A 21,521-nucleotide genomic window follows, 5' to 3' on the forward strand; every position below is an offset into this window, starting at 1 on the left:
GGGCCGCCCCGGCGCCCGCGTTCTGCGCTCACCTGTTACGTGCGGTCCTCGCCGAAGCAGTCCAGACGCTTCCCGCAGTGCCCCACCGCGTCCGCTCCCGCAGCGCGCAGCAGCAGTTTTTCGTAAATTGAGCGTGCGTTGCGAGTAACACGTATTCCTTCGCATTTCTGTGTTAGCTGTGTTAATCCCGTGGGCTGCTCCTGCTACGAGAGGGACGGCATCGCCCGGTAGCCACCCGGTCTCGTCCGCCGGCGGACCGCCGCCTGAAAGCTGATCTCGCACCAGCCGAAATGGTAGAGCTCAGTGCAGTTCATGGCCCGGCAGGAGCTGGCGCGGGAGCAGGTTGTATGGCACTTTACCCGTCTTGCTGCTTTGCTTCTCCGGCAGTCTGAAAGCAGTTTTTTAAGCACTTTTTKTGTGTGTGTGTGCCTTCCCATCAGTGTCACTTTATTGCAGACTGAGAGAAATGCAGGTTAAGTATTCTTTTAAAGGTATCTTTTTAACCAGAAATACTTGCAAAGATGAGCTTCGTTGTGAATACGTAGGTTGTGAATAGTGAGTGAATAGAACGCCTGTTCTGTGGTGCTGTTCATAGGTTTTTCCAGATAAAGGAAGGGGAAGTGTGATTTCTGTTTCTTCTTAAAACATCTCAAAAAGCATATATGAACCAAAAACTTGTAAAGAGCTCATGCAGAAGTTGCTTATTAAAATTGTTTGTTACTAGAGTTGTTTTTTAATTTTCCAGCCTTTCCTGTCCTTTTCAGAAACAACTTTTTCAAAAGGCTCTAGTGAATTTTGTGTTAGTTTTCACCCTAATAAGTCAGTCTCCCCCTCCCCCCTCTTTTTTTTGCCTGAATCAAGTGTTAAGTTGTTCACCTCTTTAGTAACATCTATAGCAGTATATCTAAAAAATATATATAATCTGTCCAAGCTACTCAGTGCTAGCAATACTTCATTTTGAGTTCTGCATGCAGATTTGAACCCTGTGGTGTAAGAACAGATGACCCATTTGAAAGGGTTTGCAGAATAGCAGTGACAGTTGGAGATCAAGAAAGCATCATCTGTGAGGAAAGATTAAAAGAATTGGATTTATTTGCCCCAAAGGCAAGCTAAATATATTTAGAGTGCTTCAAAATGTAAAGTGTTCTGGATCAYAAGAAACATTTTATTCTCCGTATTCATGGTAGATAACAGAAAGAGTAAGGCTTAAATTGCAAGAAAGTTCACGCTACATGTTAAGGAGAAAAATTATAAGGATAAAGATGACGAAGTATTGAAATAGTTGGGGAAGGCTGTGGAATATATATCAAAGATCTGTAAGAGAACGTCAGATATGTGTTTCTCAAGAACGAGGTCTGAGGTCTGTGATTTGGGAAGGAGCTCTTAGGACTCTTTCTTCCTAGTTTTTCTGGGATTGAATCATGGAAAAAGGTTTGAAGCATGCACACACACAGCCACAGAAGGACCACAGGCTTTTTGACATTCAGATGTGTCTACTTGCTATTTTGGAGGTAAACATGAGCTCACGGGCCAACTGATCTGGAATCAGTACAGACACAACTAACGTGGCCCTGTGACAAGCTAAAAAGGCCCAGTGAGAGTAACACTATCTAGTTCCTGAGTGCCTGGCTCTCAGAGTGGAATCTGTGGCCTTGATGGTGGCATCTTTGCTTAAAGACAAAGCAAGTGAGAACAAGATGCCTTTTAATAGTTCTAAATGCAAAACATGAGAAATAAATACTTATTTAAAATATATCCAGGACAATGTGGTTAAATTTTATTTAACCAATAAAACTGCAGAATTCTGTGTTTGTGTACTTTTGAGTTACTGTTTCAGTTTTGTGTGAATCAAAATAAAAAAGAATATTCATATAACAAATCAAAAAGGTTGCATTTGTTGTTTTCTAATGTGGTGAAAACCTGTGTAATGTGTTAGTGTGCAATGGTAGCATTTCCTCTGTAAGAACTGCAGAAAGATAAGAATGTGCAGAATTTTAATAGACATAGAGGAATTTTATCTTTTAAATTCTGCTAGACCAGAACACTTCGGCCTACTATAACATAGTCTTAAAAATTACCTATGCTTTGTAGGATGTATTTTTTTTAATATATAATTCACTATCCGCATTTTTGGTTACACAAAATAAAACCTGAGTTATGGAGATTGTTATATATTATACATTCATTTCTCTTACAAAAGTGTATTTTTAAATGAAAGGTCTATGCAGAACTAAGCAAATACTTTTAAAGTATTGAACAGCAAAGTAAAAGGTTTTTTTGATAAAACCGTGATTGCTTGCTGGACACTGTTCAGGTAGGTATAAGTTAACATTGCTTCAAATGTTACTGATGACTAGACAATCTTTGTTTGCATTATTTCAATCTTGTCTTGAAATACAGCAACACCCCTTTACTTATCACTTCTTTATCTGTTATTTCAGATCTTTTTGTATAACCAATTGTGTAAGACTTTTCTCCAGTTTGCTAACTGTCATCAACCTCTAATGAAGCAACTGTTCAACAGATAGCAAAGCAGGTTTTTCTTTGTTTTTGTTTGTTTGTTTTCCACRAGAGTTAGTATAATAGGGACAGTATGAATACACAGGGTATGATATATAAGGTGTGGAAGGTAGGTATTGCTAACTGTAGCGCTAATCAAGAGCGTATCTTTAGTCAATAGGAGATACGACTGACTGCACCTGAAAAAAACATTTGAGCTGGACTTACTGTGCAAAAAATCATTCAATCCTTCCTGCTTAGTCTTAGATTTGAGGTTCTCACTGAGCTGTTTTAAGATTAAGTTAAAGATGTATTATGAAATTGGCAAGAATGAATGAACTAGAACAACGTTAAGGTGTTTGATACAAGCAAATTCTCAACTGCTAATCTCTCCTTCAATACTCTGTGAAGTCTGATGCTAATTTTATCACAGCAAAGTGATCCATGCTACTTGTTAAATCTTTCAGAAGCTGAATTTGTTTGTTTGTTTTTTTTAATATAAGTTGTTCTTAGACAGTTTTTATAGATTCCACTTTGAAAATGTGTCTGATACGGAAAGCAGCACTGGCAGATCTTCGTCAATAGAAACTTAAGAGATTCTATTTTAAGTCAAGCGTTAGAATCATCAAACTTTTGTCACGAAGGAGACAGACTTCCAGTGTAAAGTCTCTTTTCTATCAGTGTCTCTTCCATGATCTCTTATTTGGCCAATTTGGTTTACATTAAGTTCTTACATTCACTTATGTAGAAACAAAAACAGCTGGAAGTCTTCAAAAAAAATCATTTAACTTTGTTGTGTAAGACTACAAGAAAAAAAAATAACGCTTAAATTTCACTTTGTTCATTAATCTGGATCTATTTATCAAAACTTGTATGTACACTTGAGGTAGGAGTCTAATGTAGACATGCTGTGTTAGTTCTTTCTTGTCAAACTAATTTTCAGACTGCACATTTTGAAAGAGTAGGAATTCTACTAAAACAAGAACGCAGATGAAAATGAAAAACAAGGTTTAACCAATGTGTTAATTTGTTTCATAGTCTTTCATTCCTTCAGAAAACAAGGCAGAAGATTAAAGGGGAAAATGCAAAGATTTATGTGGTTTAATAAGTCAAACTGCTGTGTAGACAACCTAGGCTGAGGACCTCAGTTTCCTTTGTTAGTGAAAAATAAAACTGAATTTGTTAAATTGCAGAATCAGACATTTGGATTGTGGAAGAACAYGTTCTTTTAATGCTCATTTTAATTTTTGTGGCACTGCTTTCTTGTCAGTAAGCATTGTGCATTTCAGCAATATAAGTAGACATAACTATAGCTTAATGTTTGAGTTAAGTGTGTAAATGTAAAAGATCACTTTCAGTTTCTTTTCCTGTAGTTAGCACAAGGGGATAAAAAGCAGAAATGGGTCTTTGCTGATCTATCAAAACATAGTAAGGTGCAAACAGAAAAAAAGCTGTCCTGTCCTTCTGGTTATCATTTTAAATTAAGTCTCTGTTTTATGAGCAGGCTCATTCAGAGCTGTGAAAAGCCCTGTTGACTTAGTGCAGCAGTGGTGCAGATCCCCCCACACAAAATAATCTAAGCTAACAAGCTTCCAGATATGCATTGAGAAAAACATTTTTTTTCTATGTGGTAGGATTTCTTTTTTGTTATATGGCATCACATATATGCTTATTTAATGTGTATTGCAATCAAGACTTAATTTTAGTGATATATTCCAGGAAGTAGTGTGGTTTGAAGGAGGGGATATAAATTGGAAGAATTAGAGTTCTCTTGTGCAAACATTGAGGAAGTTGATCTATTTTCTAGATTTGGAGGGGTTTTGCTTTCTAATTCTGTATGTAAACTAAAAATAAAACARATGTTTCTCTTTGCCATTTAAAATGTTTTGGGTAGCATTGAAGACTACTGATAGATACAGGGGTTGCAAGAGGAAAGCATGTGTGTATWTAACAGGTGACTTGAGTTGTACGTTTTTGTGGTCTTTACAAATAGGCACATAGATCTGAGGAGTTACAAGTGGAAATGAGTGATGAAGAAACTGCTGTGCTACGTTGCTGGAGATGTAGAAAATACATAGCAAATTCTGTTTGTCTTATAAAACATCACGGAAAAGAACCATCTAAAGTAAGTCTGAAAGGGGTTTGTAACTTTATCAGTGCCAATAGTTTTAAATGTAGGAGGAGTATTGTACTTGTTTTTACCTAGTAATTTACGTCTTGAGGAGACAACTACTAAAATATGGACCATTTCATAGAGAATAAAGTAGGCAGGAATGCTAATGAAGCCAAGTATGCAGTGATCACCTCCATGTTCTGCAGCATGAAGGCTGGTATGCACAATAYGTTTGCTAGCTTGTGTAGAGTATATAGTGTTCCATTTTCCATATAAAAATCTTATCTGCTGGTCACTTAATGAATTGGTTATTTTAATATGTCTTAAGAATGAGCTCTGTGTTTCTAAAGTGTATTCTGAATACAGATACTGATTTCTGCTGTGACAGTTGTGTCAAACGTTTTTTACCTCAGTTGGTTTTGCTATTCATTTTTAAAAAGTAGGAGATAATCCGTGCACAGAAACAGTTCAAAAGATTCATCTGACCTGAGGTGGAGTGCCCTGCTAGGCTAAAATACCACTTAGTAATCTATACCATCTTCCCTAAAATAGACAGGAAAAATAATCTTACAGAGAAAAAAATGAAAGAGTATTTGCTGCTGCTTTGTAATAGCTGTTAGTTATCACTCTCTTTCCAAATATGCCAGCAAGATAGTCCTTACATCTTATGATGCTGAATCAAAGAAAAACAAAAGGGGTGGATGTGGTGGAATTTTATTTATTTATTTTTAACACACTAGGAAGGGCAACAGCATTCTTTTTGGCATGGGAGAAGAGTGTAATCGATAGAGGTAGAAACAAATACAATTTTTAAGATAATGTATAATTATATTACCAATAGTCYCTGTTTATTCATCTGTATGTATTTAATTTAGTAGTCAGAAAACTGTGTTTTCAATACAGGTATTTACAATAGGGTAACACATGCCCCGTGATGTATGTCTGCAACACAGCTCTTGGTACGCTTCCGGCCAAGGAGTCCACATGTCACGGTTGAGAAATGGGGAAGTACTTTAAAGACAGAAGACAAATAACTGTCTTAATTTTACTACTTCTCCAAGGATTGTTTCACAGATACTATATTCATAGTTAACATGCACTTAAGTCAAAATGATGGGAAATAATATCAACAGAAACAGAGCCCCCGTGGCTAGAAAACCATTTCCTTATCCAAGAGCTGGAAAGTTGTCTTCTAATTTTTTCTCTAACATTGCTCGTAATGCTTAAAGATACAATGCTGTGCACAGCATTTAGTACATCTGCATTTAGTAGATTTGTATGCATCAATTTCTATTGATTAGTTTCATAAATTAATAGCTTGTTACCTGAATATGCATTTATATTTACCAACTACATCTATCTCGGGACTCAGCGAGGAGATCTTTTCTTTATATGGCTTTTTCTTTTATAATTTTATTTTAATTTTCTTCACAATGTGAAAGAGTGGAAGAAAACGTATCTTTTTACTTTAAAAGCTGTGTATTTTGTGCATGGTTTGGGTATTGCGGTGGAGGATTGGAAATCATTTCAACTCTATGGCAAAAGAGGTAGTGAACACTAGATGTTACCTTTGCCTGCTACATGGATGCCCCATGGTGGAATCGGGTACTTTCAGTTGCTGGTGGAGCTCCACCTTCATTGTGAACACAACTAGAGGAGTTGTTTCTGTGTTCATGTAAACAGCAGACAAAAAACATAAATTACCAGTGTTTTCTGAAACACTGGAAAGCAAATATTCAACTAAGCTGAGAAGAGTAATATTTTCAGTGTGTCAGCAACCATGTTCTTTCCCTGCTGAAATTTAGAACTTAAACACATTGACGAGTTATAAGTGCAAGAGACTTTGGGAGGACAAAATCTTGCAGCAAATCTTAAACATTGAAGTTAMGAATGCAGTATAAAAACTGTAAGTCAGAATACTATCCAAGTTGAAGTTCAAAGGTTTTTGTACAGGTAATTTCCATAGGTATAAGGAAGAAGACAATGCAAGGATGGCAAACAAATGTATCTGGGTATTTTAAGTTCTGCTGACATTAACTGAAGAATTTCTAAAATCTTCTGTCTTCCATATATAGACCCACTTCTCAGCATAATAGAACTGTTATTCTCATGAGTTTCTCAACATAGGAGTCGGGGTTTTTCCCATGTTCATAACTTTTAACATCTGATTTTAAGACTTTTACATTCTCCAGAGTTTTTTATAGCTTAGCCAACATTCTAATTTTATTGTCAATCTAAATTATATTAAAATGTTTATTTCCTTTTACAATGAAATATAATAATGTAATTGTATTTATTTTAGCATCAGTTAGTGAAATGCCACAATTTGGGAGCTCAGCTAAAATCTAACACTGTTCTTATGAATATTTTTTAAATCTTGGGAGTTTTTTTCTCTGCATTTTGTCACATTATTGAAATAAAAACTAAATAAAACTTACTGAAAGCCTTTGGGTTTTCAGCTATTTATTCTAACAACCATTTTTAGAAAATGAATTTGAAATTCTTTGTAGAATGATTCTCTGGTATTGACCACAGTTTTCACATGAACTGGAACTTAACTTTGTCCTATCTTCGCTGGAAAACTGATAATGTTTGTGAAATCAGTTTCCTAATCCGCTTGGAAGATCAACCACTGCACACTTCCTGTTCTTATAAAACAAAAACACCTCCGTATCAGAGTCTGTCCATTGTCCTTAGATTCAGAAATAGAGTATTACTTGATTTTTGGCTTAGAGAATGCACAGCATCTTTTGAGTTTTATCAGTTGTTAATAAAAGATTTACTGAATTTGAGTGGCTGATTTCTGGCTATATTGATAGAAAAASCATTCATGAATGTTGAATATCAATACAGTATTTCTGTATTTAACAGACACCTCAGTATTCAGCTGCTGCTCAGGAGACTTGCAACATATGGCATTTGAACTTGGAAGCCATTCCAGAATGGGTGAAATGTGTTATTGAAAAGGTAGTTGTTTTTACCTTGCATCTTTATCATTCAATATAATATGAAATAAATACAGGGAACAAATATCAAGGGCACTTTTTCAATGCAGTCCATATATCATATACAGACCTGTTTTATTAAGGGAATTTCCATCAGTAGTTTATGTCATTACTGTTTACAAAGGTTTTTTTAATTTCCTCTTAAATATTTCCTTTCACACAAAACCTGGAAGTAGAATATTCTATTCTTGGCCATTTATGGACGAATGTGTTTACATTTGTCCAGCTGACTCTTACAGGGTACTTCTGTTTGTTTTATCAAAACTTTAATTAATTATAAAAGCTTTGTATTTTGGTGTGTCTTAATCATGGTGTCTTGTAGTACTTATGTTCACTGTAATGATGTTAACGAGTATGTTRATCAGTTATTGAGAATTGATCAGTTTTGGAATATAACATGATGTCTGTCTCTTACGTTTTCTGTGCTATTTTGTCATATGAATAGAAAATGCACTCATGCAAATTCAAAGGTTGATGACAAGAGGTGTCACTACTTYGGGGTTTTATCTGCCCATTTGAAATTACAGACCAACTCACAATATTGCTGTTGCAATGATTGCTTCAGTTGAGTATTTAAATTATTTAGGGTCTAGAAGTTAATGTTGCATGGGTTTAAGAAGTAGAAATAGTGATGGTCTTTTGTTATAAGGTTTTTCTGATAAGTCTTACCTGATTTTGAGAGTCAAATGCAACCTACATTCCTTTCTACTTAGACTTCAGTGTCTAAGCTTTAGTATATTACAAGATTTACATCAGAAATCCAGCCTGAAAATAATACGCAAAAAGCAAAAATTCTTATGACAGTAAAGCTAACTACTCAAAAATTAAGAAAATCTGTTTCATCTTCTGTCTTTGTTGCTTTGCCCTGTGTTTTGTTTTGTTAAACATTAATTAAGCTCTTAAAATTACTGATCTCTTAGACTTCATCATTGCATGGCAAAATAGTGCACCTGTTTCACCAACATTTCTCCTGTGGGGAAAAAACCTTTGAGCAGCTAGGAAGTATTTTCCTGCTGAGTTTCCTAATATTGAATGCCTGATCGTAAAGACCCAATTTTTTTTAGTACTTTCTATTTTTTTTGTTTCATGTATTGCAGCTAGCTTTGTACTTTTCACCATTAGCTGTGAATGCCCAGCTTTCTGCATTTAAAAGCCTGGAGATAAAAGTTGGAGACCTGGAAAATAAGAAAACCGTAGATAGTGACTATGTGGAAAAAGCTTACAACATTTGCTCAAGATTGCAGAGGAGTAGTGTTCCTCTGATGGCAGAAACAGAAAATCCAGTTCTGTCTGAAAGCCTTCAGCTGTCTTAGCCCTGATTTTGTCCTTTTACATCCTGGAAACTCTTGCCTTATTCCCTTCTAACTTCTGTAGAAAGGTCCTGTGAGTTTATGGATACATGTGTGGGCTTTTTACACAGTTCTTACCCAGATCAGAACACTTTTGTGATCGTGTGTTATTTCCTTCTGTAGGACTTCTGAATCAAAGGCTGAATCATTTTACATATGCATAAAATATTTGCAGGCTGTAACAACCTACTGCTTCCTAGCCATTATTTTTTTTGGCATCTGTCCCTGTTCTTAACCAATTTCATTTGGTTTCATACACACTTCAGCGTTTAGAAGTTCTTGAACTAACTGCTTTCCTTTTTATGCAGCCCATCCTGAAATTGTGTCCCCTCAGATCTTTTTCAGATCTTGCTGATTTTTCCCGGTCCACCTCCTCCACAGTTAGGCTGTTACCTCCTTCACTGAGTCAGTACTTCCACAGTCCACTTCAAAGTTCATGTTAAATCAATCCTGGACTCCTTTGTATTGCACCTTGTCTCCCAAACTCTATACATGCAGGACAGAGATGTCCCTTCTCTTCTATTTCTTCTCCTTCTTTCCTGGTTTTACCAAGCTCCTTACCTTCTTCCCTGACTTTTCATGGCTCCTTCCTCTCCCCTGCGTTTGGAGATCCAAGTTACTATTCCATAGTACCAGAGTGCCAACAAGACTTAGTAAAGGCACTAAAGAGACACTGTTTTTTTCTTCTGTTGTGGAGCCTAGCTTGCAGCATCTCAGAAGTGGAAAGTGAGAAACTCATAGTAAGTCTTTGAACCAGCTTAGTTGTTTTGGGGAATGGCATAGACATAAATTGGTCAGCTTTATAAACTCTGAGAGGGACTGTGCCTGCTCGAGGAATTTTCAGGGATCTTAAATTATTCAGAAAGCTTTACTGAGCATATGCAAACTGAATTTTTCCTTTAGGCTAATAACATGTCCAGATTCAAAGAGATTCTCATAGGTGTAACAAAAGGCACATCTCTCAAACTTCCTGAAAGTTTGAGCTTTTAAGACAAAAYACAGGAGGAAGTTTCTCAAGGAAGAGTTTCCAGAACTACTTCTAGCATTACATACCAAAAAGTAACCTCCCTTAGCACACAAGTGTTTTCTGAAATTGTAAAATTAATTTTACCAGAATTTTCCGAAGCATTCACTCAGACAGGTGTCAGTCATGGCAACGTCTTCTCAGTCTGATCTGCAAAGATATAGGTAACTAAAAGCAATGCTTAACTAGAAATGTTGGGCAGGATCTGTAATATTCAGAGCTGAACTTCACTTACAACTCTAGGCACATGAGTGAGTGATGTGTGACCAGAGTTSATAATGTTGTTTCTCCTCTGTCCTTTGATTCTGCAAACACTTGCATAACTTTAATCCTTACAAATATTTCTGCTGCACAGATTAATGTATTTACTGAAAATACTGACTGTACAAGTGTATGTTTATACATCTGTGATAAGTTTCTCTTTGAAAAGGCGACTTCAGAATTGAAATGAGATTCGTAAAATTAAAAATAATGAAATAGTTGTCTCCTTTAAAGACACAATATAAAGGGTTTGTGACTGTACCCACACACAGATTATGCTGCAATACTACATACGCCAAAGTATGTGAAGTACCATTTTAAGCATTGTCGGGTAAGCAAAGCAAAATCTACACTCATCGCGTGAGAAATCTTCTTTCACTGTACTTAGTATTCAAGAGATGTATCAGCACTCAGAAAACTCAAGTGAGAAACTGCTTGCCAGTTCTGGGTTAGCATGGTAAATTGATTTCAGTGTTTTAAAGRATCTAATATTTTCATAAGTATTGCAGCATTGTTCTCTCTGTAGACAAATTTTTAAAATAATTTAAAGCCTCTACATTTTGAAATGTGTGTTAGTTCTAGATTTCTTAGAATTGGTTATCATTTCAGCAAGCAGTGTTCTTGAGAGAAAAATATTTATAGTGGATTTTCTTTTTTTCTGTGCAGTTTCTTTTCCTGTGTTTAAAAGTGTTTACTTTTTGTTTTTCATTAAAGGGGAAAAGTAAATCTAGTAATGGCTTCTTAAGCATTCACTTACAATGAACCTGTTGTTCTTTTTCCTTTTCTTGTTAATAGGCACAGTGGACAATTGGAAAACTACACTGTCCGTTCTGTGAGGCCCGCTTAGGGGGCTTTAACTTTGTTTGCAACACAAAGTGTTCGTGTGGACAGTCTGTAAATATACACTTCTGCAAGAGTCGAACTGACTATCAGCCAGCTTTCTCTGTTAAATTGGCAAAACCATCAGCAAAACGCTTACCGCTCTGCAAAACTCGATCTGATTTTAACAAGGATCCCCACTGCAAACTGGTGACTGCAACTCTGGAAATCAAAAATCAAAGGTTTTCATACATGGCCAGAAATAATAATGGTATTGGAAGATTAATAGAAGCACTTTGTCTGGAAGTAAGATCACCTAGTTTTAAGATGAAGGGCAAAAAACTTCCCTTAAAGACATTCAATCAAAGAAAAAATCTTTCTGCTGCCTGGTCTATGAATGATGCATGCACTGTAGAAGCTTTTCACAGAAGATCACATAGTTTGGATTTAAGTATCAGAGAGAGGCTTATTCTGTTGCCTGCTTTATGTGGCGCTTCCAGTGTGGGAAATATTTGTCAAGGACAAAATGAAAATCCAGCTGTTTATACAAGATGTGACTTGCAATTAGAGTCCAATCAGAAAGATGATACTGCTTCCAATCAGAAAGATGATACTGCTTTTCAGGACCGATATAATTCAAATGCAGATGAACTACAGAGAAGGTTTCAAGCTATTTCCTTTAACACATTAGTACATAGAGCAACAGAAAGCCAATGTGATTTTGAAGCTACTGGGCAATATTCTGGGAGTGCCCTTGCTGATCAGTCACCTTTTGTGATGAACCTTTCTCCATCTACAAGTGCTGTAGAAGAGGAACAGTACATCACACCTGTTGGTCTTATGCAGCCTGCAAGTATTTCCTCCAACCAAAAGCTGAGTAAGAGAGAAAGAAACAAATTGAAAAGCTTAAGGAGAAAACAAAGAAGGCGAGAGCGGTGGCTRCGGAAGCAGGTAGGTGTTTAAAGTGAATGATGCTTTTAAAGTTTGGTATGCTTTTGTAAATCATTTTGACTTTTTTATGCTATCTTTTAATATTAGTTTAAGATGGTACTATCTAGGGTTATGTATCATGCAGACAAGGATTTATGTATTCTTCCCACATGCAGTTTTTCTAATTCAACGTAATCAATTCTTTTTCTRTAGATCAGATCTTGATGGGTAAAGGTAAGTATGTAACTAGTTCTGCTGGATTTTTTGTTGTTTTGTGATGTAAAAAAAGCCTTGAAGCAGGACRAAATACCATAAGATTTAATCAATACCATCAAAGGAAATCTGAACATTCATACATTCTAAATGGAAAACACAATTCAGGATTCAGTTCCTGAACTGAATCCTTCAATTCAGGATTCCCTAACTTTTAAGTTATGGCATTTTGGGTTACCTTTATGCATATTTTATTTTTAAAAGATGTTTGTATTTATCATAACAGAAATACTTTTCTTTAAATAATGAGCTTATTGTTGCTGTTTATATTATCATTATGTCTTTAGTAGCTAAATATTTTGTGTACAAATATAACAAAAATGTTGTATATTCATATCACTTACAGTTACACATACCTTCTTCAAACCATCTAAATGGGAACAGAATTAAAGACCACAGATTGTCATGAGCTTTTTAGAAAGGAAGAGAGGGGCAAAAAGACCAGGRCTATATCTTAAAATGAATAACATGGATATTGTGTGCTCAGAGGAAATTAAATAGGAAGACTAATGATATGCATGTCTTCAAAAGAAAAGTTCTCATAAAATTCCTGCCATAAAATACTGTTTGGCCAGATAGAACAAACAGAATTCACATCAGAGAAATAATACCTACTTAAGAAATCAGTCCTATCTTGAGTAGCATGTCATTGTTATATTCTTAGAATATTCTGTAGCCAGTGTACAGTGACATGTGAAGCTTCCATAAATTGTAGTTCACAGATTTTTTTTTGTATGATTGCTTTACGTTTGATAGCAATCTAGTTTAACTTAGTATTTATGCCTTATCCTGAAGCTACCAAGATTATTTTAATTGACTATGCTTAAGTAAGATGCTGTATTGTTTTCATTAGTTCGCATTTTAAACCATGTAGGGTCAATAATTAGTGTGTAATGTTGTGCTGATACTTTGCACATAAATCATGCACATAATATTCCACTGTCCTCATATTGTTTTACTCTGCTCAGACAGTGAATGGCTTCAGTCTTCTAGATATTATCTGTAGATCCTTTAGAATATAGTACAAAATTAAAGTGGAGCAGTGAATACAAGATGGAGRAATAATTGCATAGAGGCTGTCCCTCTCAATTAAGTGTGCAGATCCAGCTTGAAAATCTGATGAGTCTGGGACATATCATAGGACTTTTCAGTATGACACATAGACTTTCATCTAGGGGAAGGTTGAGATTGAGTTTTTGTTTGCTTTTGTTTTGTTAGCAAATATTTTGGTTGTCATTGTAATATTTTGAAAACTTGTTCTGGCTTTTTAAAACAACTGTGATACTGAGAGTAGAAAACTTTTCTAAATTCTGGATGCATTGGTTGCTGGTCTTGTGATAAATTTAAAGATTTTTAGGTGTCAGAGCCCCTAAAATGGTTTTTAAAATTCCAGACTTCGTTGCTTCTATTGAATAAAATGTTGATGCAAAAGCACAGTATGTATGAGCATTTGCAATTGTGTCACCTGTGGTCTCTTCAGCCACCTTCATTTTTGCTAGATGTTACTTTCTAGAATAAAATTTTGCACAAATTTTCCTAATTTGTGGTAGCTAGAGAAAAAAACTATACTTTCAAATCTCTTTTTTGTTAAATCTTGCCTAACCAATTCCTCCACAGTATATTTAAATATGATAAATTATATACAGTTGTTAAATCCATTAACTCTAATCAGGAAGCATGCAATTTGCAATGTATAAAGAATTAAAAGCTAAGCATGTGAAAGAAATCTGGGTTTGAACAGTGTTTGTGAGGGGAAGTAATTTTGGTTTTGCTCCTTGATGGGCGTTGATTTCTTTAATCTTGCTGAAAGTCAATGCTTGTGACACGGACCATTTAAACAGGAACGTAAGAGTGAGAGCTCAGGCTCTCAGGCAGGCAGCGTTTCCCACCGCTGTGGTGTCATCTTCCCAGGAGGGCGTGGGGGACTTGTGTCCCCTCTGCAGTCTGCCGTGTCCTGAAGGGTGCTGCATCTCTGTAGCAGCCTCTCCTCTCTTGGGCCAGCCACGGTGTCCTGCTTTTCTTCTGAGCTCCATTCTCCTCCGTTTCTCTTCAGCTCTCTGACACCCCTCTTTGGTATGTAGGCACAAATTGTCACTGCAGCACTTAGAATAGCCTGGCTGTGGTTCTTTGAAACCATGATTTTGAGCATACTTACTACCATTCACTTAAGCAATCAGATGGTAAATCTTCACAAATAGAAGAAAGCATAAACACTGGAGCAGGTAGAATGCAAGAGTTTTGATAAATRACAGTGGAGAGCATTTCATTTAGGACTTCCTTCTAGAAGTCCTGTACAGAACCGTGGTGGGAGGTGAATCTTATAATCCATCTCTATTAAAGTTACTGTGCATCTCACTTTTACCTTTAATTAAGCCTTTTCCTGAAAGCAGCTGGAGAGAATGAACCCTTTCAGACTTTGGACTTCTTTTCCTTTGCAAATGCATAGGCTGCTTCTCTAAGTTTATTTTGTAGTGTGAGAACTTTATCTGTCAAGTTGTCCTTCTTTCTTTCGGCATGCATGTTCTGTCTGATGTAGCGAGCCAAAACATATCGGTAAACATTGTGTTATGGCTGAATGCACACTATTATTACTTTAAAATATATAAKCCGTGAACTGTCAGCAGGAGGAATGCTGCGAGCTCCTGAGCAGCGCCCGCGCTGCGGTGGGCTCCGCGGTGAGGTGCGGCTCTGAGCTGCCCACCGACCGCAGAGCCACCCAAACTTCCTCCGCCTGCTCAGCCAGCCAGGGCTCCCGCTGCCTGTGAAGAGGATACCTGCCTAGTGGTTGTGTGTTCGTGGGGTTTTTTTTTAGGTGCCAGCACGTTGTTAGAGGGTAATGGGAAGTAACATGTCTAGCAATTGCCAGTGTAAATAATGGTTCTTGTTACTGTAGTTATAGCTAAGAATATGAAGTATTTCTGTTATAACAAGATGTACATGAAAGGAAATTTGTTTGCAAAGACATTTGCATTATTTGCTAAAGTCTGAAACTTGTAATCATTTTTCTGAAAGATCTCAGTCAAAGAAATACCTTTTGCTCCTCCAAGTTTTATTTCATTTCTGTTCAGTCATTTTATGTAGAGGAAGGCTATACAGCTAGCTTCAAATTTATTATATCCTCTTGGAAATGATCCTGTTATGCAGGGGGAAGAAAATATTATTGGGCATTTGCTTCACTTTATAACTTGACACATCAGCAGTGCTTTTGTATCGTTTCTGAAATGTGGAAGCACGTGTGTTGACAGAGGTGCCCGTGGTTAGTTTCCAGGGAGTAAGTTTTAATCTTACTGYTAATCAGAGCTAGGGAGGAACAACTGGATAAAATATTGGATTGTGTGAACACACCACCTTGGGCTAAATGTTCTTATCTTAGCCTGCAGCCTTGAATTTTCATATCTATCTATCTATATGTTTATATACTAATGGACTTTGGCCACTGATGTTCTTGTAGCAGAGGCACTGGACTTGAAAGGTTTAATGTCTGATGTGAGTCACTTCATCGATGTTTCTCTTTCATGTGTATGTTGGTTTATAATTCTTTTTCTTGCACTGCTCTGTTTGTGTTTAAACTGTAAATCCTTCAGATGTCTCATCATGGGTTTGCGCAGTGGAACTTCAGACATCCCTACTGTGGTATTACTAGTAGAAAGAATTATTCTTGGACTTCTTACGGATTCTTCACCTGGTTGTTGCAAGAGTAAATTTATTTAGTGATGGGACCAAAGTAAGGCAGAATGAGAAGGAAGTGAAATGAAACCACAGCTGGAAAAGTAAGCAGTGACTACAAGCTCTAAAGACTGTAACCTGTGTCAAAAGATGGAACTCTAGAGAAGTTCCTTAAAATTGAGTAAAAAGGAAATACAGGGGAAAGAAGGTAATTCCTGATCTCCTAAACCTGAGATCTGTATCAGAAGATGATGGGTTTAGTAAGAAGTAATATTTAGTTGTAGTGAYTGACTTGCTGTGAATCCTCAATATTAGCTGAAGAGATGCAATAGTGCAAGAGCGTTTTGACTACCTGGCTCATACTTGTACACTATGCTTCAGCATGGGAGGTGATCGCACTGACTTGCTTATTCACTTTCTAGAGTGACTGGAAGAGAAGTGGAGATCAAGTATTCATAAAAATGTTTCCAGCTAGGGAATTTACCATGGTTGAGTTCAAAACCAGCCTTGCTCGGGATCAGTTCTCAGAATAACGGTAATTTTGTAAGTAACTGTTTAAACTTACGTTTACTGCACAAAAAATCATGAGAAAAGAAGACTTTTATGTTTTGGCTGAGATGCTTCTATGTTAACATGCAGTTGCAGAGGGTGCAGTCCTGGCCTGATATGTCAGTCATGAATTATTTACTCTTTCTGAAATAGTGATGTTGTACTGATGATGTTGTAGCATTAATAGTTGAACAATCATTAAGCAGCAAGGCTGCAGGATGTTACGATCAAAACCGTGTTTATGGGCAAAGAGGAAAACATATAATAAAATAATAAAGGCAAGATTTATTGCTAGTAGAATTGAAATCTTTAAAGATTTAGTAGTAGTAGTCCAAATCTAATTGTTAAAGAAAGAATAATACTGCAATTATAATTATTATACGTGCTGCTAGTTTCCCTTCTTTTCCTGGTACATTTACACTTCTGCTGCTCCTCTGGGTGCTAAAGTTGGTACTTTCATTGTGGGATGTAGGGGGGATTTTAGGGCCAATTGTCACTGTCTGGAGCTCTTTACCAGGAGGAAATGATGTTCATGTTTATGGTTTCTTTTTTCTCACTGCAGAATCCAATTGGGGATGCTTTTATGTGTTTGCTAGCAGAGTTGTATACCTTTGCTCTTCCTCATTGGTCTGCAGCTCCACATATCTGAATTTACTGTATATGGTGCCTTTCACATATGTTAGATACTGTTTCTTTGATCTCTTTGTTACCCCTAAAACCTGTTTTGTCCAGCTTTGGGTCTGCATTTCTTTAAGGGACCACTGAGGAGTTGTTTATAGCTGTGGGATCTCCAGTGCCAGCTTGTGCCCGTCTTGTCATCTCATACCTGGGCTCCTCTGCACCATGTCCTCTGTTCACAGAATCATAGAAGGGGTAAGGTTGGAAGGGACCTCTGGAGATCATCTAGTCCAACCTCCATGCTCAAGCAGGGTCACCTAGAGCATGTTAGACAGGGTTGCTTCCAGGTAGGCCTTGAGTATCTCCAGAGAAGGAAGGAGACTCCGCAACCTCTCTGGGCAACCTGTTCTGGTGCTCTGTCACTCTCCTAGTGAAGAAATTCCCCCTCACGTTCAGGCAGAACTTCCTGTGCTTCAGTTTTTGCCCTTTGCCTCTTGTCTGTAGCCACTGCTCAAGGCTCTGCTATGGCAGAATCAAGCCTGTGTTTCTTTAGACTGTGGCATTATGTTAGTCCTAATGATCTCCTTTACATCAAATAGCTTCTTGTTACTGCTGTCTATGTAAAACTGTGGTTTTACCATACAAAAATAACAAAAGTAAAACAGATGAGCTGTAGACAGTGGTGAATTAGAGAAGTGCTGTTACAGCTAAACCAAGTGAAACAAAGCTGCAGGCAGGTCAAGGAAAGTCGAGGCCGAGCAAGCCTGATGCCTCTCAGTCCTGAGGCCTTGCAAATTCAGTGCAAGGCTTATGGCCTGTTACTGGCAGTGGCAATACTGTATTATAGGGCTACATGGTTACAGTTAAGAGGTAGTGTCTTTATTTAACTAGCTGATACATGAAGGGGGGAAACTTCAGGCATGAGGAGCTTATAAGCCAAAACTTGACCATCTTTGCTTTTGTTTTGTTGTAACTGTTACTGTACAATGGCTTTTGCAATGAAGAGATTAATTCTGTCACTGGTAAACTGGAGTAACAAGGAGACGTTAAGAATGATGTATATATGCCCAAAAGTGTGGCTTATGTTATTTATATTGCAGTTATAGTTTCTGTGGAAGTTGTTCCTTAGGGAAATGGTGTGCAAAAGCTACCTGGTTTTGAAGTGTGTGTGAAGCTCCTGTTGCAAGCCTTTAAACTACTTAAACTCTTTGGAATTTAGCTACCTTCATTTGCATTCTTTTCGTGTTATTCTTTGTGATTACACCTTCTGAGGGCGATGTAAGTCCTGGCCTCTTCTACTATTTGATACGCCTTTTATGTAATTTGGTATTAATAACTAAAGTGGGATAAACAGCCTTGCAAATTTGCCAACAAATGTACCCATCCAAGAAAAAACTTGTTTAGCTTCTGTCATGGATAGTTAGAAAAATTAATGTATATTAATTGCTTTAATAAAACAAATTGCCTGACCCTATAATCCTATATCCTTAGACCATTGCAGCTTCACTATTACTATATTGTAAACTCCTTAGGCTTCACTTGTACTGTAAAGGAGGAGAAATAACTCACAGGGCTACTGGATAAGTACAACATATCAAAATTGTCTCACTGTATCTGTAAACTATATACTGTGATTTTTTATGATTATTTTGAGGCTAGACTAGAATGTAGTGTAGCTGTGTTGTCTTAATGCAGTTTTACTGCAGGCAGAAATAATTGGTGCTCTGAATATATTCCTTCACTTCAGCAACTTACTTATAAGCTATTTGTAAGATACTTTCAGAATATATAAATATATATAAATACTATAGAATAACCTCAGCATAGCAGAAGTATATGGGTGTTAGTGCCTTAAATGACCGTCTCCCAAAAGAGGGGGCACTTGCTGCTTCTTGTGTCAGGCCACCCTTCATGATTGGTAAGCTTAAAAAAAGAAGGCGGCAGTGATTTTGGCTGACCTGTTTGTGCTTTTCCAGCGTGCTTGGTAGTGGGAAGTAGAGTGATTGTAAGCATCAAAAAGATGTCACACAAATAGAACAGAAAAGATTGCATACATATTCACTATTTGTAAGCTTGATAACCTATTGGTCATTCTGATACAAATGGAAAGTTAAAGTAGCAAATTAGTGAAACAAGTCATATATAGTACCGCAAAATACTGAAGAGATGGTAACTGTATTCCAGAATAAAATGTAAGGAAAGGTAATATCTGCTGTTGTAGCTGAAGAAGGTGGACAGTCTTTTCGGTCCATGAATGCCTTTTTTGGATCCAAAATAAAAGCTTTTATTAGTTAGTCTAATAAGTTAAAGAAAAGGAGAATTTGCTCTGTTGCATTCCAGCCCTCTTATCACTGTAAACCTGTGCCTATGTACGTATTTAAAGCTATTACCAAGTTTTTGTTTGATATGGTGTTTTCTCTAACATCATGCACTTTCCTAGTGTTTTTTTTAATCAACGCTTAAATTAAACACTTAAAACGACTACACATCAGAAGGGAAAACTTGTCTTTAGAGATTCTTACAGGTAAGGCTTTAGCTAGGAACAGGCTTCACACTTAATACGGTTTGGAATTGTGGGGGAGTGTGTGCGTGTTTCTTTTCTTGAATTTTCTTTCGAGAGAGCACCTGCCTTTTCTGAAGTTGCCATGTCTGTCAGTTCCTATTATTAGTAATTAGCAATCAAGTTTCCAAATTTAAAGTTTTTTACCTTCTGCTTGAACAGTAGAAGTTTATATGTGTTGTTTGTAAAGAYTGGACTCAACAAGGCGGCATTTTGACATAGTGAACACAAAGAGAGGAAATATAGTTGATTTAGTGATGATTTCATATTTTTGTTAATCCTGTCAGTCAGAAAGAAGCAAATTCATCCTCATTACATAAGGCTTCTCTCCCACAATCTTGACAAAATTCAAGTTTTACAAAAGTTTAATCAAATCTGAATCTTCTGTTGCTCAAAGTTGAGCATTTTGAAATGACTATTTTCATATTCCTGTATTTTTCATTTTCTTCTATGTACAGAATGAGGAGAGCTTACACATGGACTTCTTTAAAAGTAAAATTAGAAAGATCTAAATAGATGTAATTTAGAATATCTCAATTTCCATTTGTGGATTAAAATTAGTGCATCTCTGGAAGAGGAGAGCTAAAATTACAGTGCATCTCTGAAATGCACTTCACCAGAAAAATGAAATTCCTACTGTGTCCTTATTCCATAACTGTATTTTTCATACTCGTTTTCATACAGAAAATCCATTGGTTAAGAAAATAAGTTTAATTTTTCTAAATAGAAAACTATTTAATTAGTAAGAAACAGAGCAAAAGCCATTTATTAAAAAATGAAAAAAGACTTGATTGCAGCCATGGTGAAGGAAGATAAAACATTAGAGAGAAAGAAACCATCCAACGAGGAATGCTGCATTTGGTGGGCTCCCTGAATTGGCAAGAGTAAGTGATTTGGGAGCATTCTGAGTGTTTTCTATTTGTATATAGGTTTATTGCAAAAAGAGATATATGATTAGAAAGAGGCATTACACCTAAGATTCTGGGAAAAGGTAAAAATTTGGCAGTCATTCATATGGAAGCAAAACTCTGCCTTTTCTGTGTTTCCTCTTTGTTCATTTGGCCGCACTTGACAGTGTGATGGATGTTTATCTTAAGATAACTGCTTGTTTTTTAAAGGAAATTTCAAGAAGGAAGATGAACAAATGAGACCCTTTAAGTACGCTAATGTGGGCAAAGGCTGTATGTGAAGTTAGGAAAATGACCACATATCAGTCATAAAACACAAATCTGTTGAAACTGGACTCTGTAGTAGCAGACCTGCCAACACTGGCACATTTGAAAGCAACGTAGCCTTGATATTCTTGAGAACATATGCAAATAAATAAGACTYAGGTCTGACTCATCCTAAATACGTCACTGCTACTTAATACCTTGCAGTTTGTAGAAGCAGATACCATTAACAACTGTATTCTTACCCATTATCAGTAGAGTTGGCAGATTTTCTTTGGTTTATAGAACTGCTTTTTATTTTTATTGGCATCCATAGAAAAGTAAGATTTTAGAAGAGATGGAAAATGTAGAGCTGTGTATGAATAATTTGTCTTTATTTTTTGCCTTTTTTAAACTATTAAATGGGTTCACTTGCTGCAGAAGAGGCAAGGTTTTTTTTAAAAAAAGATAWAGATTGTTTGAGGATATGAGATAGAGGTAGATCTTGTAATTCCTCTTGGCTGCACAATTACAGAGCTTGAACTGTTATGTAGTACTCCCCTTGAGGTGGGTCCAAAACCCAGCCTGGAATGGGAAGAGGASCGCTGATTTTGTTACAGTAGCAAAATAAAAATTGAATTTATGCATTAGAATAAATCTGCTAGACAGAACCATTTCTCCTAGTTATTGTATTTCTTGTACAG

General features: G+C 36.6%; 1 protein-coding gene across 5 annotated transcripts in view; it reads left to right on the plus strand.

Moving 5' to 3' along the window:
* The first annotated feature begins 180 nt into the window (after positions 1-180).
* The window catches only part of RNF180 (ring finger protein 180), a 64,033-nt gene continuing 42,692 nt past the window's right edge, over positions 181-21,521 (plus strand). For 2 of the 5 annotated variants that reach the window (XM_085322369.1, XM_085322370.1), the window contains exons 1-4: positions 181-342; positions 4,493-4,624; positions 7,484-7,579; positions 11,047-12,021. In XM_085322369.1, the coding sequence (XP_085178495.1) occupies positions 313-342; positions 4,493-4,624; positions 7,484-7,579; positions 11,047-12,021 (1,233 nt within the window). In that variant the 5' untranslated portion in view covers positions 181-312. Of the gene's footprint in view, positions 473-2,441; positions 2,537-4,492; positions 4,625-7,483; positions 7,580-11,046; positions 12,022-21,521 lie in introns of all 5 variants that reach the window. The other 3 variants (XM_085322373.1, XM_085322371.1, XM_085322374.1) reach the window with 3 other exon arrangements.

This window comes from Rhea americana, unplaced genomic scaffold (assembly GCF_003343005.1).
Source record: "Rhea americana isolate MKP2758 unplaced genomic scaffold, rheAme1 scaffold_77, whole genome shotgun sequence".
NCBI classification, from domain to species: Eukaryota; Metazoa; Chordata; class Aves; order Rheiformes; family Rheidae; genus Rhea; species Rhea americana.